The 19,415-nt window shown below is 37.0% G+C and overlaps 1 protein-coding gene across 1 annotated transcript in view; it reads left to right on the forward strand.

Annotated features, from left to right (window-relative positions):
* The window catches only part of Ccdc171 (coiled-coil domain containing 171), a gene marked incomplete at its 5' end in the record, with an annotated part of 359,501 nt that overhangs the window by 22,542 nt on the left and 317,544 nt on the right, over positions 1-19,415 (forward strand). The window contains 4 exon segments of the mRNA XM_013516391.1: positions 1,291-1,426; positions 5,142-5,316; positions 11,889-12,079; positions 14,271-14,402. Coding sequence (XP_013371845.1) covers positions 1,291-1,426; positions 5,142-5,316; positions 11,889-12,079; positions 14,271-14,402 — 634 coding nt within the window.

Consider the following 19,415-nt stretch of genomic DNA (forward strand, 5'->3'; position numbering starts at 1 on the left):
TTTTGCAGGGTACATTAATCTGAGTTGGAGTTTGTTTTCTTTTAGGGGTTGAAAGACTTTCCTCCAAGCTCTGTGATTCTGATGGGCTTTCCTTTATGTGATTTATTTCTTTTCTCTAACAGCTCTTAATAGTCTATTCATGTGTTGAATTTCTGGAACCTTGACTATTATATTCCTTGCTGTAGATTTTTTTTTGATCATGGCTAATTGGAGTTCTATGTGCCTCACTTTCTGTATGTCAAATTTCTTCACTGGTTGGGAAGTTTTCTGCCATGACTTCTGTGAAAAAGGTTTTTTTTTCTGTCATTTGTGCTATCTCCTGCTTTTTATCTGCCTTCAATCAATCTTATGTTATTTTCTTTGTATCATATAGCAGGTGCTGAATTGATTTCTCATGGTCCCTTGCTGTTTTTATGAAATCTTTCTTGTCATGATCCCTAACTAGAATCCTGTCTTCTGTATCTTATATTCTGTCCTCACATTGACTCATTCTGTTGAATATGCTTTCAATGCAATTTTCAGTTTACTGCATATCTGTTGGAATCTGTTTCATAGATTCCATTTCTTTCCTATGTTTGTGGTGTGATTTCCATCATTTTCCTAAGCTCTTCTATTTTCTTTTATCTACTCAGAAGTCACTAAGCGTGTCATTCATTATGTTCTGAGAAATTCTTTGTAGTTATCTGAGAAGTTCTTTCTGATTTTATTTTTTCTAGAGCCTTTGGTATGTTACTTCTGCTGTTACCATGTCATAGAGTCCACGTGGGTGGCTTTGAATTATTCCACCTCATTGCCTCCTGGGCTTGCCTTTGGTTAGCTGGAACTCTGGGGTGTCATCTTCTTTAAGTAACATCTCATTCTCTATTTTTTTGTTTAAAATTCCTAAGTTGTTGCTTATAAGTTGTTTTTGGTGTGTAGCTTTATTGCTAGCATTAAAATCCTTAGGAAATGACTACTTGTCAGAGATCACACACTTTAGATCTAGCCATCTCTGAAGAAGCCCCCACCCATGACTGCATGAGGATTTGGGGGAATATCTAGGCACAAGCCATAAAAAGTACCTATCTTGAACTATGTAATGGGTTCCCAGTAGACAGTGGTTTATTACTAGTAATATACTATTTTGAGTTTCTATCTAACTTTTGTAATGAATATATTTTACTAGATTATAAATTTAAGTCAAGGACCTTATTATTTTCCATATTTTTAAAAATATGCTATCAGAAGTATCAGAAATGCTATGAATTATGTTTTATGAGAATTATATTTTATTATGATCCTGTTTTCTAGGTTGAAGAATGCCTCCTCAGATGTAAAACAAATGATTAAAAATGAAACAGACTTAGATATTACTGCTGATCTTAGAAAGAAACTCCATCGGGCTAAGAAAGAAAAATTAGAAATGACAACTAAGCACAATGCAGAGGTACAATTTATTTTCCTTTCAGTATTAAAAGTTGAGTTTGGATTTTTATATTTATTTTATATTACAAACTCCATATTTAACCTTTATCAGTTTACCATTCTTGTCCTTCAAATTATAAGAACAAAACATTTAAAATACAGTGAAATGTTATGGGACTGTTAAAGTACAACTTTAATGAATTATATTTATTTGTAGGTTTCTTAGATTTATTTTAATTACTGAGTTTGACTTGACCAGAATACTAATTGATAAACATTTTTGATGACTAAAACATTTATAAGTTAGACAGTTTTGAAATCATAATGTAGGTTCCCTTATTGCCTCAATCATGGAATAATCTCTTAGATAAGTAGATTTGAGTGTAGAAGTTGTGTAGGGGTGTGGATATATATTATTGGGGATTGACCCAGGGATGCTGAGCTATATCCCTAGGGATGCTGAGCTATATCCTAAGCCATTTTTAATTTTTATTTTGAGACAGGATCCTGCTAAATTGCCCAGGTAATCCTCAAATTCTCAATTCTCCTGCCTTAGCCACCCAGCCTCATAGCTGGGATTACAGGTGTGTGCCATTGGGCCTGGCTTTAGAAATTTTTTTCTTGCCTTTTGTGGGGATAGAAATCAGAGTCTTTACACTGAGCTGTATCTCCAGCCTCTTTTTTAAATTTTGAGAGAGTCTTGCTAAGTCATTATATTGCCCATGCTAGGTTTGTCCTTGCAATCCTTGTGCTTTAGCCTCCTGAGTGCTGGGATTACAAGTATATGCCATCATGCCCAGCTGAATTTTAAATCATAATACAGTTCATAAATTATCATAGTTTTTTTGTTTTATTATATCATTATAACTTAGTTTGGGGGATATGCATATATATATTTCATATGGATATGTACATATGACAAGGGTAGTAATTTTCTTTTTCTTCTAAGATAATTTGTGAATTATAGTTTAATATCTGTTCTGTTGTATCGTTTTGGTTTTTTTTTTCGTATATGTTTGCAGTACATAAGGATTACATTTCCTCCTTGTGGAGTGTTGGTACATATTTGTAACATGTCCTTATTTTTTCATCCCTTCCCTCTTTATCTCTTTCTATCCATTGTGTTCTTTTTTCCAATGCCTTATTCATTCTTCTTCCTTTTTTTGTGTCATGCTGAGAATCAAACCTAGCATATGCTAAGCAAGCGCTTCACCACTGAATTGTATCACTTAGCCCAAATTCTTATTCATTCTTAAAGTTCAGTGTATCTATCCTGGTGCAATGGGAAAAATATTAAGTTATGCAGATCATGTATTAATTCCTGTTCCTTCCATTTATAAGGTATGTGGTCTTTGGTTAGTTAGTTATCTGTGCATTAGGTATCAGGAAAGTACTGGCATTTTGACCTTATTAAATGATTGTAGACCAGTACTGAATTCAGTTTGTAGTGACTTATCCAATCAGACTGTTAAAGATAGCTCATTAAATTCCACATGAATCCAATATATGTTCTCCAGGACCTTGCTAATATAAAATTAGGTAATATAAAATTAGCAAGATTAGGTTTCTTTTCTTAAGTTATTTCCTCCTGGACCAGACTATGTATTTTTCCTCCTACTGTAGCATAGTGAGATCTGAGTCAGTCTATGGTGAGAGAATAGGAGATATATCTTGCAAATCATCTTTCAAGGCAGCTATTTCTGCTGTGGCCATTGCTAAACTGTTGAGAATAGAAGCCTAGATTTTATATCCTGCTATTATCAAGAGATCACATAATAAATGCTGGAGAGGCTACAGTGGTCAGGGGACCCTTTCTACATTGATTATGGGTTGTAAACTAATACAGATACTACGTAAATCAGTATGACAGTTCTTCAAAATAAAAGTAGAAATTTTATTTGACCCAGTTATTTCCCTTCTCAATATTGCTCGAAAGAGTTACAGGCATCATGTCATAGCAATACATGCATAGCCATGTTTATAGCAGCACAACTCGTAACTAAATCTTGGAAGCAGCCTGTGTGTCCACTGACAGATAACTGGGTAAAGAAACGTTGTGTATACATACAGTGGAGTGCTACTCAGCCGAACAGGGTAAATTTGAGTCCTTTGTAGGAGGGTGGGTGTGTCTTGAGACCACAGTGTGAACATTCTCACAGTGAGGCCATAATTCCTATGTCCTGCTGCTGGGGAGCTTGAACCCCTGGTGATACACGCATGGCTGTCCAGTCAAGCAGCTTTTTAAAAATTGTATTAGTAAAGTGACTCATAGACATGATTAGATCCATTTGTTCTACAAGTGGTACAAACCACTTGATGGGACAGTCATGCATGCACTACCAGTATGTCAAATGAAGCAAATCAGACACACAAGTGAAATAAATCACATTTCTCAATAAATTGCTTATATGAGAAACCCAAAGTATAAATCATTTGATAATTAGACTGTTTATTTCTACCCTGATATGGTAGCTCAATAGCCTGAGATCGTAGTTCTTTTTTTTTTTTTTTTTTAGGTACCGGGAATTAAACTCCTGACCTTGCACTTGCCAGGCAGGCACTTGTGCTGCTAAGCTATATTCCCGACCCCAGTGAGATAGCAGTTCTTATATCTTTCTACAGTTATTGCTCTTCTGCCATCTCTCTGTATCCCAGCAGCAATAAGTAATTTCCTTTTCTTGGCAGTATCATTACATTTGATTTTTATCTCTTCTACAAAAGTTAGCCCATGTGTCTTTGTGTAGCATTTAATCTCTTGAATCAGGGGCTCTATAACATTTGTTTTAGTATTTTATACTGTACTGAACATTGGCGAGTATCTAATGTTTTTAGTCAATCTCTGATTAAGTCATCTAATTTTAGAATGAGGAAGGACTTTAGAAAATAATCCAGTACTAACTCCGACCTGTTGCTGTCCCAGTACTTCAGTGAATGTCACAAATTAGATAATGGTTTGTGGGGCTGGGGATTTAGCTCAGCGGCAAAGCGCCTGCCTGGCAAGCGCAAGGTCATGAGTTCAGTTCCTGGTACCGGAGAAAAACAAACAAAGAAAACAAACAAACAAACAAAAATAGATAATGGTTTGTTAAAATCTCTGCTAATTTGGCATTTTTATTACTTTTAAACTCTTCTAGTGATGTTATAATCAAGAGAACTAATAGAGACAATATTTACCAAATACTTTGATTGCATTTGCTTTTTCACTATATCATTTAGGGAATAGAGAGCAGAGGAGAAAATTACTTTCAAAATAATTACTATGTGTCCTTTGTGTGTGAGGTTTTTTGTTACTGTTGTTTGTGTTTTGAGGCAGGGTCTTACTATATAGGGCCTTGAACTCACTGTGTAGCCCAGAATGGCCTCAAACTCACAGTATTCCTGCCTCAGCCTCCTGAGTGAGTAGTGGGATTATAGGCATATGCCACCATAGATGCCACCAGCTGTCTTTTTCATTTTTGAGGTATGACTGTTTCTTTTAAATGTGATTTTTCTTTATTCTTGCAAGGAGTTTATAAAGGGATTTTTTTCTTTTTCATTCTTTTCCTAGTTGGTTCTCTTAAATAAGAAGCTGTGTCAATTGGTAAGGTAGTGCTTCCTTTCAAAAATATAAATTTATAAGTTCTTATAAATATCATGGAAGCACATTTCCTAAGAAATGTAAATGTTTGAATGCATGATCTTGTAATCTTGGAGACATGTTTTAATACTGGTTCATGAGCTCAGAAATCTGTTTGTAGCTGTCAAGCTATGAGAGCCAGATTGCCAAGCTGCGGTCTGAGGTTGAAAAAGGAGAAGCACTGCGACAGAGTCTGGAGTATGACCTGGCTGTTGCTAGAAAGGAAACTGGTCTTGGAAGACGGGCTGCTGAAGAAAGGTTAGCCGAGGCACACAGGATCCAAGAAGAACTCTACAGTAAGACTGTCTGTGTTTCTTCCCGCGTTGAGGGTATAACCTCTGTATCATTTCTTGCACTGCATATCCATATGTGATCGGAGGGGTAGGGTTTTGATGCATTGACTGACCTTTGACTGACAGACTTTTCCCTAGTGTCTGGTAATTGTGTGAACGTTTATCTACTTTAGATTATTTTATCTGTTTATTTTTGTGTTGCTGGAGTTTGAGCCCTAAACCTTTGCATATGCTAGGCACGTGCTCCACCACTGATCTTCCACCCCAGCCCCTTGTATTTTGTGACAGGGTCTTGCAGTTGCTCTTGCTGGCCTTGAAATTACAGTTCTCCTTTTGCAGCCTCTTAAGTAGCTGGGATTACAGGCGAGCAGTGCTGTGCCCAGATGTTAATCCGTTTTGGAGCCACTTGTTCCATGGATAAACTGCAGGATCATGAAAGAATTTTTGTTTTTTAAAACATATGTTCTAGGCCACTAGTGACGTATAATCTGAATCAAACCTCTGACTTGAGAATCTGTATGTTCAAGAAATACTGCAGGTGATATTTTAAATTAACTAGGTGTAAGAACTACTACTGTTACGGCAGGACAAGGTGGTGCATGCCTGTAATCTCAGCACTTTAGCAGGGCTGAGGCAGAAGGATCTTGAATTAAAGGCCAGCATGTACAATTTAGCTACTTAGTGAGATCCTACCTCAAAATAAAAAGGCTGAGATGTATGTAGCTCAGTGCAGAGATCCTGAGTTCACGCCCTGCTGCTGAGAAATTAAAAGCTGTTATGTCAGAGTTGGGCTTCAAAATCTTTTTATTTAAATATGAATAAATACATACAAAGAAATTTATCTAGGTCACTGTATAATTCACAGCAAGCACGTAGATCATGGAATACAACGTTATCAAGTGCTCTTCTTACCTGGCTGACTCCTCTTCTATTGCAGTTCTTAGCAGCATGGGTGAATTTTTTTTTATACAGAATTATATAGTATATCTTTTAGATCTAGCTTCTTTCTCTCAACATTGTGTTTGTCAGATTGATCCACATTGTTGTATGAATTTGGTACTGATGTTTAGTGTTATATTGTATAAATATAACCACACATATTTATTCATTTACTGTTGCTGGACATTTGGATGGTGTCTGGTTTTGGTTATTGAGAATAGTGCTGCTAGCCAGGTGTGGTAGCATGCCTTTATAATTCCAGCTACTTGGGAGATGTGAGGTAGGAGTTTTACAAGTTTGAGAGCAGCCTGGGCAATCTACTGAGGCCTTGTCTCAAAGAAAAAGAAATCATGTTACCAGCATTCTTATACATAGCAGTTTTAATTAAGAGAGCACTGAATGTCAATTCAGATTTAGACTTACATTTTTTCTTTTGGTTGTACTGGGGATTGAACCTAGGTCCTTCACAGTGAGCTCTACCCCAGCCCTTTTTATTTTTGTTTTTATTTTGAAACAGGCTCTTTCTAAGTCACTAAGTTGCCCAGGCTGAGCTTGAACTTGCAATCCTCCTGCCTCAGTCTCTCAGAGTGCTGGAATTACAGGCATGCATCACCATACTTGCTTTAGATTTACATGTTGTTTCAATCACTTTACTGATGTTTGAATATAGGTTGTTTTTAATGATGAAATGAGAAAAATGAAAGTGTTATGTGCTTGTGGCTAAATTAATGGTAAGTTACAATTGTTACAGTACTTAAGATCCTTAGTTTTGTCCAGTTGCCTTTGGTTGTTGATATTGGTAAGAAAGATTTTGATTACTTAGGGGAGAAAATATATTCTTTTCCTCATCCATTGCAAGGTTTATGGATGACCTCATAAAATGGATTATCAAGAGAAAACAAAAAATTTATTTTAAATTATGTGACATGGGAGGTTTCAGAAATTGACAATTTGAAGACTCAGGAAAAGCTGTATTTTTATACTAAATCTGATGAAAGATATGAATAGTTACGGAGAAATATAATTGGACAGAAAGCATATGATATCATGGTAATAAATTTGGGAGAGTTCAGCAAGGTCTGTTTGTTTCATATCCTTCCTTTCTCCCTGTCACATGAGGGTCTTCTGGTTTACTTTCAGGGAATGTAGGTCAGACAGTGAGATTTCTAAGTTTTATTCCTTGCTTCAGGGGACTTTTGGGGTAGAAGAGAGGTGAGCAGGAGAAGGCTAGAGAGGCCTCTTTGCTTTTGAGACCCTCCCTTATCCTTCAGCACAGAAATACTCAGCATGCTCTGGTGCAGTACTTTGGGATGTAATATTTTGAGCGCTCACAGTTAGCTATGATATTTAGTAACTATACAAAAACTTGAACTTAGCAATGTAAGTATTGAAGGCAGTAAACATAAAAAGTGAAAGTGACTTTCATTTAAGGATCAGGAAATTGAAGTCCAGGGAAAATGGGAAATTTATTCACTCAAAGTCAAGCAATTTCAACAGATACTTTGCAGAGGACAATGGCAGAATGGCCATCAATAATATGAGAAGAGCTTAACCTTGCTTATCAGGGAAATACGAATTATAACTACAGTGGCCATCACAGTACACTCCTCAGATGGCTGTAATGGAAAAGGCTGTTAGTATCAAATATTGATGAACATGTAGAGCAATTGATATTTTCTCAGGGAAGGATAAAATAGTACAACTACTTTGGAAAAAAGCCTGGTGATTAAAAAATTGTCCTGTGATCCAGCAGTTTCAGCATTCAGTGTTTTCCCATGGGAAAGAAAATACAAAAGACTTCTGTAAGAATTTCACAGCAACTTCTCTCATAGTAGCCGAAAATTGGGACCCCCAATCCACAATGTCCATTGATGAGAAAGTGAAGAAGTAATTTGAGTTACATTTATACAATGAAATACTCAGAAATGAAAATGAACCAACTAATATGTGCAATAAATAACATGAATGAATCTCAAAAACATTATGCTGAGTGAGGGAAACCTCATACATATGAGGGTATTCTCTATGATTGTTTTATATAAAATTCTAGCAAAGGAAGAGCTAATTGCTGGCGAAAAACTGAACAGTGGTTCAGTTGGCAGTGGGTATTGACTGGGAAAAATATGGGGGAATGTTTTGGGTAGAAGGAAGTGTTCTATATTTTGATAGGGGTTTAGTTTTACATGAGTGTATGTGTTTGTGAAACATCTTTCCATGGTGCTCTAAAATTCGTGCATTTTACTATATGGAAATTTTACCTTTTAAAAAACGTAAAACTATTGCATCATGTTTGGTGATGTACATGCTCATTTGTGTAGGAGTGTAATATACAGATGATTGTTTCTTCTTTGAAATGCATAAAGAAATATGATAGACTAATGGGTGGGTAAATGAATGAATGGATGGACGAATGAGTGATAAAGTAAATGTAGCCAAACATTAACAGTTGTAGAGTCTAGGTTGTGTACACATGGGTGTTCATTGTGTAATTTTTTCAACTTTCTGTATTTTTAAAAAATTTGTAATAAAAACTTGGAGGTTAAAGTGGATATTAAAGATAATCCCATAAAAATTGAAAGGATAGAAATCGTGACAAAGAAAAATTTGAAGCTGGGAAAGCAAAGGGAGGAGGAAGAAGTGGTCTAACATGCCTCAGACATCGGAGTCCTAAGCCAGGTGTGGGGAAAGCTGGCACACAGCTTCCTGGTCAGAGGACTTGCAGGCCGAAGGCACCAGGTATCTCTGGAATTAGGAATGGAAGTGACAGTAGGGGTAAGATAAGGAAGGTTAGAAGAAAGCTGCTTGGCCTGACGTCAGATCCTGAGATCTGCTTCCCAGGAACATTCTGCTCTGCGGTCTTTCCCACCGGCTAGTGGGGATCAGGTGGCTTTAACTCTGGAGATGCTAAAATACAGAGTCTTTTGGCTGGCAAAATAGTGAGATAGAACGCTCAATGCCAAGTGCTGAGGAACCATCGTGCCCAGCTTTCCCAGAAGCTATACCCAGGGTCCTGTACCCCAGGTAGAATTTGGAGGACCTTTTCTGTGGGTCAGCTGACTAAGCCAAGGAGAAAAACCTAACGAGACTGGTGTTGGGGGCTTCGTAATAAATATTCTACCTGGGTGTGGTCATGCGCACCTGTAATCACAGGACTGTGTGAGGCTGAGGCAGGAGGATCAGAAGTTTAAGCCCAGCCTAGGACATTTAGACATCTAGTGAGACCCTGCCTCAAAATAAAAGATAAAAGAGGCAGTGAGAATGTAACTCAGTGAAAAGGCACTGGGGTTAATCACCAGTACCAACAAATGAACTTCTCAGAGCTGAAAGAAAATATATCCCATCCATGAGGAAAGGACCATATGTATTTTAAAAAAAGTTCTTCATGTAGAAATGAAAAATGTTAATAGGATCATGAAGATGAAGATGGAAGAAACTTCCCAGAAATTAGAGTGAAAAAGATAAAGGTGGAAAGATGGGAGAAAAGAGACAAGGAAACTGGAGGACTAATGTGCGTAATAGGAGAGAGCGGAAGGAAGGGCAGGGAGAAGCCATCAGTGAAGTTACTCAAGAGAACACTGGAAACTGCAGGGTCTGAGTTGCCAGGCTGGATGGGGTCAATGACTGTTACCGCTATGGAAAGAAACAGGTTCACTTTGAGGCACAGCAGCATAAAATTTTACAGGAAGAATTCCTAGCGCTTCAAGTAGGAAACACATAGGCTAATTGCAAAGGGTCAGGTATAAAAATGGCCTTAGCCGGGCACGGTGGTGCATGCCTGTAATTCCAGCACTCGGGAGGCTGAGGCAGGAGGATCCTTGCAAGTTCGAGACTGGCCCGGGCTACAAAGTGAGCTCAAGTCCAGCCTGAACTGCATAGTGAGTCTCAAAGAAGACAAAAAAAAAAAAAAAAAAAGAAAAAAAGGCCTTCAATTTCTTACCTGCCACATTGGATGGCAGACTATGGAACAGGGTTTTCTGTCCTTCTGTGTCATTTACCTTTTTAGACCTTTGGACCTTTATGTTTCTAATCTGTGTGTGTGCGTGCACGTGTGCATGTGTGTGCAACTGGGGAAGAAACTCAGGGATGCTCTACTAGTGACCTACGTCTGTACTGTTTATAATTTTTATAATTAACAAAAATTTAAAATTTTATTTTATTCATTTTTTATGGTACTGGGGATTGAACCAGGGCCTTCACACTGAGCTAAACTCCCAGCCCTTTTAAAAATTCTTTTGCTTTCAGACAGCATCTCACTAATTTGCTCAGGGTGGATTTGAACTTGTGATCCTCCTGCCCCAACCTCCCAAGTGGCTGGGGTTAAAGTGTGTGCCGCTGCGCCAGACTTACATTATGAATTTTTGAATGAATGAGCCATTGCAAACACAAAGAAATGTGCTGTCATTTTAAAATCATACTACTAATATAACTGGCATTTCTTGTTTAATAAGTGTGTCTACATATTTCCTCATTTTATCTTAACAGTGACAGCTAGGAGGCACTGTTTCTTGTTTTGAGACAGGGTCTCACTATGTATTTCAGACTGACGTTGAACTCTGTGGAGACCAGGATGGAACTTGCAGCAGTGCTCAAACTTGCAGCACTCCTCCTGCCTTCACCTCCCAAGGGCTGGGGTTACAAGCATGTGCCACCGCACACCAGGAGGCATTTCTATCCCCAGTGAGGGCCAGAGAATCAGGAAGTTTTACTCAGGTGCTAAGTGGTAGAGGCAGACGTGGAAGTCTTTTCTTACTTTCAGGAGCAGCGGTGATAGTGTGTTGAGAAGTGTTAGCTGTTGTTGACATAGTAGTAGGGTGAGAGGTGAGTAGGACATAAACCGAGTGAATAGTTACACTTTTAAGGGCTGGAGTAATGATTCCAGCCTCAGTTTTGTGACAGTTTCATGTGTAAGCTGTGTCACAGGAAGTATGTTACCAGTAGTCAAATATCAAAATTAGTAATCGTGTGATTGAGTCCTTTAAGAAAAGTAGTCCTGTGTGTCGTGACCTTATTTTTAATTGGTACATATTAGTAACACAGAGTGAGATTTGTTTTGGTTACTGGTAATGCGTATAACATATCGTGATTATTTTCACCCTCATCACCCCAAATTCTTCCCCTTCCTCTTCCTTTTTTTTCTGATCCTCTCCTGTGTCTCTGATAGTGTGCCTTGTGGTTTTCTGTCATCTCTGTCTGGACCATTTGGTTTTTTTTTGTTTTGTTTTGTTTTGATCATTTGAAAAAAATGTTTGATTTGTTTTCTTTCTTTGGTACCGGGAATCAAACTCAGGACCTCGTACTTGCCAGACAGGCGCCGTGCTGCTGAGCTATATCCCCAGCTCCTGCTTCCTTGCATAGCAGAAAGGCCTTAGAATAGTAGTTGACGCTAGAGGTACATTTAAACTTGGGCATACCTTAAAGAATATGCGACACTATTTCAGAGCCAAATCACTTTTCTCTGAGGGGAAAAGAGTGAGAAATTACAGAGTAGATTTCAAGAGTTTATTGAAATGGGAAGGTTAAATGTTTTGTCCTAATATGCTGTGAATGGAATTAGCTCCAATGCTTAAGCTTTTAGATATCTAGTGATGTAGTTCATGATTACAAATATACCTACATTTTAATTCTGTTTTTAATAGCTCAGAATTCAGAACTTCAAGAAAAAGCAAATGAGATTGAGAAAGTATTTCAGACTTCCCAGCAGAAATGGAAAGAAGAATGCAGGAGATTTGAACATGACTTGGAGGAAAGAGATAGTATAATTCAAAATTGTAATCAAGGATATGATTTACTTATGAAGGAAAAAAGTAGACTGGAAAAAACTCTACAGGTAAATTTTTTTTTTTTTTTTTTGGTACCGAGAATCGAACTCACAACCTTGCACTTGACAGGCAGGCACTGTGCCGCTGAGCTAAATCCCCAGCACCTTACAGGTAAATTTTTTATTGTTGTTTTTATTTTGTTTTATTTGGTTTTTGAGAGAGGGTCTTGCTTTGTTGTCCAGGCTGATCTCAAACTCGTGAGCTCAAGTCATCCTCCCACCTCAGCCTCCTGTGTAGCCAGGGCTATCAGCATGTGCTACCATGACTAACGACAGCATTTTTTAAAAATCCCATTTAAAAATTAACACAGTAAATTATTTTCAGAGAAGAATTTTCCTACATGTAGTATTATTTGAGATGTAGTGCACATTGTTGAAGTTATTCCTTGATTTCCTTTTCCTTCCCTCCCTCTTTTTCCTTTTTGTAGGCATTTTTGCTAGTCTCTTGTGTAATATGCTTTAGTAACCTTAATATGTACACAGTACTGGGTTTTGTGAAAAACAGTTTGAAATCTTTGATCAAGGTTAAAAAGGAAATAACAAACCTCGTGGGCATATTGTAAGAAGATAACCTGTAGCCCTTTGGTCTAGCAGCATGAAAAGTATAAATTTTAGAAATATGGGCCCTAGATTTTGGTTTGCATATGCAATAAACATAAAAAAGTACATTTGATATGATTTTCATTATCTGTGAGGGGCATATTCTATGTAGACTTATGAAGTGAAAGATAGTTAACTTTTACTAAAATTATTCTGAGCTATTTATTCCCCTACTTTTTGTTCTTTTTCTCTAAAGTAGAAGTGTGGTTTAAGGTGCAAGTTGCCAGCCACTTAGAAGGTAGACTTTGAATTCTTCATATTTGCCATTTTGAAGTGAAAAACAACAACTACAACAAAACATGATGAAAATGCTTTGTATTCACCACTGGTGTTAATAGATTTGATGAATTCTGGAAATGTATCTTCACCAAAAAAATAATTTTACGAAAAGATTTACTAAACGTCACAGTTTCGGCAAGGGTTCCTAGACATTGTCAGATCTACCTTTGATTTTGCCAGCAATCCTACGTTGTATTTTTGCTTACCATTTTATTCCTAGACCTGCGCCTGGCCTGCTCCTGGGCCCCGTTAGTGTTTGAAAGGCAGAGGGTTCGGTGGTGGCTGTACCACACACCCTAGGGTGGGCCTCTGTAACCTTCGCCACATTGAAGTGTTGGTGACGTGACAGAAGATGACGGTGGCCGTATTCCTTAGCAGCAGTCAGTTTGCACCTTACGCTATGCAGTCTGGATATGATCTCCATCACTGCTTAGGAGAGCTGCTTAGGACAGCTGCTTAGATTCTATGCTCTTGGCTTTAAATTGATCTGCACTGAGACCTTGGGAGGATTTGGGGGTTGAATAGAAACTACTGTTTACTCCTTGGGACGAAAAAGCCTGCAGGCTCTTGTGATGGTTTTCTGTAGATGAAAGTTATGAGGGTGATATTTATTACACAGATCCTTATGGACACTGAGGCGTTCTCTTATAAACTACAGAATTTTCTCCTTGTGTTAATGGAGACAATTAAAAGTCCTATAGCTTTTTTAGAAAGTTGGTTTTCTCAGGAAACCTGCATTTTATATTTTAAAGGGTTTGAACCAAATTAGGTTTTGTAACTATTGTGTACCTAGAAAAATATAAAAGGAAAAACTTAAAATTATTTGTAGAACTAGAAATTAGTTAGGGTCTAAACATAAAGTTCTTATTTTCAAATCTGTAACGTTTAGAAGTTTCCTTATTTTGATTTATGATACAAAATTCCTTTCTTTTCCCCTTTTGGAAATACATTATTCTCTGTCAGATTTGTATATAAATTATCAAGGATTATCCAAACAATTTGTTCATAGGTAGAGATTTCTATATTAATTGGAATCTGTTTTGCCTGTGTCATATTAACCTCTGAAGTTAAATATTTTAGAAAAATTGGGTAAAATGTGAATGTATAGACAAGTATATATCAAGTTGCTTTCATGGTAGCCCTTGCTTCCTATGTTCTGATAATCAAAATGATGGTTTTATTGAGATTTTAGCGTGAATTGTAATAGTCTGTAACTGCCTGTAGGTAGGGAAAGCCCCTTTGCTCACTTAAATGAGTGTTGAAGGGTAGAAGGATAACCTTCATTGAAACAGTAGTACAACAGGTTTTTATTCGTTTGAAGGAAGTGTTGGAAAAACATCAACTGGAGAAGAGTGATTTGGAGTCACATATCAGAGAGACCGCGCTGGAAGAGTTAAGATTACAGGCAGAACAATGGGACACAGAAAGGAGAGAGTTACAATTCATAGTACAGGTATTAAAAACAATTCATTTCCTTAAATGTGTCCTTATAATTGTTATGATATTAAAGTTATATGCTAATGAAATTATAGTAGGATAATTCACTTAAGGGGAAAATAACTTCAGTCTTGGATCTCTGGAAGGCCATGTTTCATTGTAGTTTACAGGACAGCAGGGCAACTGTTACAAATAGATACCATTACTGACCACTAGAGGTGGGTGACTTCCATTGCCGAAAATACGGGTTTTCTTTTGAGCAATGTATATAAATTTATTTTTTCACTTTAAGATGTGAGACTAAGAGCAGACTTTAATAGGATGAAGAAATAGAATAATAGGATTTTGGGATATTAAATGTTCTTACAAATCATGTAGTTTAGTGATTTTTGAGCTCTTTTTAAGAAGTGCATATTCTTTATTAGCTTCTCTCTTACCCCTAAGCATACAGAATCCCCAAGGCTTCAGATAGTCCTTTTGAAAATTACTGATTATATCTAACCCCTTTATAGATGAGCAGATGGGGATCTAGCAGTTACTGACTTGGATCAGAGACTGAGTGATTAATGTGGCAAAAGACAACAGGTCTCCAGAATCTCACTCCAGTGTGTACTTTGCATTTTTTTCAGAACATTATATGTATTTATTTTGAAGAAGAGATAGGAGAAACTCAAACTGTTAATAGTAGTAATTGTGTATTTTAGAGAAAACTTGTGAACATGGAGTGACTCTTAAGGAAAAATATGTAGTAACCAACCAGTTGAAATTTCCAAATAAATTTCTATTACTTTTTTTATTTTGTGTTAAACTAATGTCTTTTTTCCTATACAGAATGACAAATTGAAATATCCTTGACATAGATATCAAAGACATACATTTTCACAAGAGTGAAAGATACCCACTTAAGATAAATTTTATAGTAACTTTGTGTTAGGAACAACTTTGTAAGATAGACATTGGCCAAAACTATGCAAAATAGAAGGCACCTTATTTCTTTGAGAGTGAAAGCTGGCAGTGATTAGTGGAAATGCTGTATTTGTTGCATAACTAAGAATTTAGAACACCAACAGAAGAACAACTTTCCAGACTTCTGGTCTTCACAAAATGCTTTTCTTCCCAGTCACTTCAACTGTAGCATCTGGAAAGACAGTGCAACTGCTTTTTATTTTTAATTAAAAATTTTTTTTGGTGGTACTGGAAATGGATCCCAGGACCTCATGCATCTAGACAAGGGCTGTACCACTGAGACATATCTCCCTCTCCCAGCCCCTCCTTAGTATCCAGGTGTTTGTAGTTTGTGTAGTTAATGTGTCTCTCCCTTTCCCCTTCCTTCCTGTAAGTGCTGAGTTAGGGTGCTGCCGATGTAAAAGCGATTAAGGCGTGTGTTCTGTCCTGGAAGGTCTTTCAGCATGAGGAGACATGTAAAGTAAGAAAATCCATAGTAATGTCGTGTAGCTTTGAACAGAACGCTGTGGGATCATAGAAGAGAAACTGGTTAGCTACCCGGTGGACTGAAGAGTCTTTATGGGGCAGGCATATTTGAGCTGTTACTAGTAACTGTCTTAAAGGCTACTGGGAGGAAACTAACTCCAGTCATGGCAGATAGCCCTTTCATTTCTAAACACTGAAACCGGCAGCGTTACCTGCCAGAGCCTAGACTTATAGAATAGGATTTAGGGAGCTCTATGTAAATGTGCAGGTGATATGATTTTGGCCATTGCATGGTGGAACCTATGAAAGCCCCTATGAAACATGCATGGCTGTCCTAAACTTCGTATTGTCAGTGTTCTAATGATGAGGTGGGGGGAAGAACGAGGAGCTAACACTCCCTGGTTACTACCACCACTATCCCTTTTTGGTGCTTTGGATTGTATAGAAGTTTGATTGTATTTGGTAACGGAAATATCAGAGCTCTGTTCCTTAATTTCTTGTCTTTTATATTAACATAAGGAAACTGCTTTTCCTTTAGAAGCCATCACCTGAGTACATTAAAAAGCCTTTTATAAAACAACTTGAGGGATAGAGTAAAAGTTCTTCTCTTGGCTGTAGATGGGTTTAGTTGTTCACGCCATAATGAGGTGTTGGTATCATATGTAGTCTCTTTGTGTGGCTCTCTGAGGGAGTTCCTTATTAAGAATGAGCTTAAAAACCTTCTTGGTGAAACCCTATCTTTAGCAGACAAAACTAGTAAATTTCTCTCATCTGGGCTTTAGGATTCTGACTTTAAAAAGAAAATTTAATTTTATGCCACGTTCCTCTTCTTTCCCAGGAACTGGAGTGCTAAATAGAAGGGTATATTTGCAAATATTAATGCCAAATCTTATTGGACTTACCTTAAAAGTTACCTTTTAGGATTATGTTTCTTATTTTTTAAAAAACCTATATCTTCTTTTGATAGGATATAAAAGTTCTGCTTGTCTTTAGCATTATTTGAAATTTTGAAATAAAACAAAGCCATTGTAAGTTTAGAATAGTGTATTTGTTGTCTTGAAAATATATTTGCTTAAATTTATTTGCTTACATTCTATTTTAAAAAATTAAACTTTGTTTTTATTTTCCTTGTACAATTACAGTGTGAACCTTGAGTATTCTTATTTGCCGTGAACTTTTCCATTGTAGGAAGCATGGGATAGGCAGTGGTAAAGCTTTATTTTTGAAGTACTATGCCTGTTTTTTCAGTACATCTCAATGTTTAATTTATCAGTAATACTGAAAGCATTCATGAGGTGAATATTATTGCATTTCCAAAATTCTGCAGCTTGATCAAGGAATCAGGTTATTTTTTCTTATTTATTGACTAAGTCTGGTGTAATAGTGATTAAGCTATTGAGGAGTAGTTTGTAATGGTTTGGGAAATGTAGATTGAAAATACTACCTTGAACTAGAGCAAGGAAGAGAGAGGGGTGCAGCAAAGAAAGTGTTCATGGGGCTGGGGGTTTAGCTCAGCGGCACAGCGCCAGCTTGGCAAGCGCAAGGTTGTGAGTTTGATTACTGGTACCGGGAAAAAAAACCAAAAAAACCAAAAAACAACAACAAAAAAAGAAAGTGTTCATGCCAGGGAGAAGCCAGGGAGAAGCGTGTGTAGTTCTATGACAGCACAGCTCTTAGGGGCTGAGGTGCTTATGCTCAAGACTGATCCGGTGATCTAGGGACAGCTTGGAGGGAGTTTCACGAAAAAGAAGTTTGTCTTAAATGATCAGGAGCAGAAAGGAACATTTGTTTGTGTTTTTTCTTGAAAACTGTATATTGGTGTCCAGTTAGCAAATGGCATCGCAAATGACTGTGACATTGGTACTGCCTGTTTGTTCCAAACTGGAAAAATTTTTAATAATTTATGAAATCAAATTTTGTTCATTGTAAAAATGCCCATAATTTAGGGAAGTTTAGAAACAGAAAATAAAAGTCATCTTCCTTTCCCCTCTAATTACTCTCATGATCTTAGGATATATAAACATATATTAATACATTTAGTGAAATTATATTTCTGAACTTTTGCATCTACCTTTTGCCTTATTCTTTCACTTTTTTGTCCTGTGGGTATTCCTATTGTGTTTCAGTAATTTCTTACTGATAGGCATTTTATTTCTTCCAAAACCTTTCGCTGTAATTAACAATGGTTTCCCGGGCTGGGGACATAGCTCCATGGTGGAGCACCTGCCTTGCATGTGGGCTTCAATCCCCAGCAGCCTACCTGCCCCAAAGGAGAAGATTTATCAGAATCCTGGTCCACAGCTTTGGGCAGTTGTACCAGTGATTCTGTGTGTAAATGGCTAGAGGTATGACTGCTGGGTCTGCAAGCATGTGGTTTTATACTTACGATGGATGTGATGCATAGTGCCAGCTAACTAAACTATTTTTGATATAGGACTGATGTGACTTTGGCAGTTTAGAGAGGCGGAACTTGTTCTAGTGCTATCATGAAGCAATCTTACGCTAGATTAAGGTTGTAGCTAGCTATATTGATAGGTTTTAGAAACAAGAAAACTGAAGTACTTTTGCTGAGACACTGAGGTTTTCAGAATTGGAACTATATTTTCAATTCTGAGAAATGTTTATATGTGTATATAGAAAGAATTACATCTTTTGGTCTATGTTTCTGGAAGATGTGGAAAGAAAAGTTTATTTTTCTAACAGCACAATGTACTTTCCTGTGACGTTAAAAGTCAGTTCAAAAGCCTCATTTTAAAGAGCATTTTAAATTCAATGGCTCCCTCTAGTGGGTAAAAGGAAAATATCCTTCAATTTCAAATGTCCTTAATATGATTCAATTACCACCACCTTACTTCACCACTGCAAGGATCCCTGGTTAGCTTTTTTTTTTTTTTTAATTTAAAGAAATAAAAGAAGGAAAACATATGAACAAACAGACATCTGTTTACAAAATAGCATAAGAACAATACAAACAAAATAGAGTTACAGACAAAGTTGTAGGAAATTAACAATGGTTGTTATATTACTTATTGATATCTTCAAAGCGGTTTCTCAGGAGAACAAATAGAGACATACAAGATTGATCAAACAAGTAATCATTAACTGTTCCTTTCTGTAGAGCAAGAGAAGATAGTAGTACAACTATGTTAGCTATCCTGTATGTACATACTTACATAATTTCCGCTTTCCCTTCTCTTTTCCCATACCCCAGTTGCCCTTTACTTTTGAGCATTTTCCTTTCGTTTCACAATGTCTCTCATACCTCCTAGTTTTTATTCACTCTTTCAGGTCTTATACTGGTGAGACAATAGATTGCTTACATATGCAGGTCTGATTTATTTCACTTATGAGTATGGTCTCTAGATGTGACCATTTACCTATAAAAGCCTCGAGTTTATCTTTCTTTATAGCTGAGTAATATTCCATTACATAAAATTACTACAATTTTTTTTATCCAATCCTCGGTGGATGGACATTTGGGTTGCTTCCACAATTTAGCAATTACAAATTGCGCTGCTATGAATATGGGTGCACATATACCGCTGTGATATGATGTTCTCAGATCTTCTGGGAAAATACCCAGAAGGGGAATAGCTGG

Source organism: Chinchilla lanigera, unplaced genomic scaffold (assembly GCF_000276665.1).
Source record: "Chinchilla lanigera isolate Chin_1 unplaced genomic scaffold, ChiLan1.0 scaffold00033, whole genome shotgun sequence".
Lineage (NCBI taxonomy): Eukaryota > Metazoa > Chordata > Mammalia > Rodentia > Chinchillidae > Chinchilla > Chinchilla lanigera.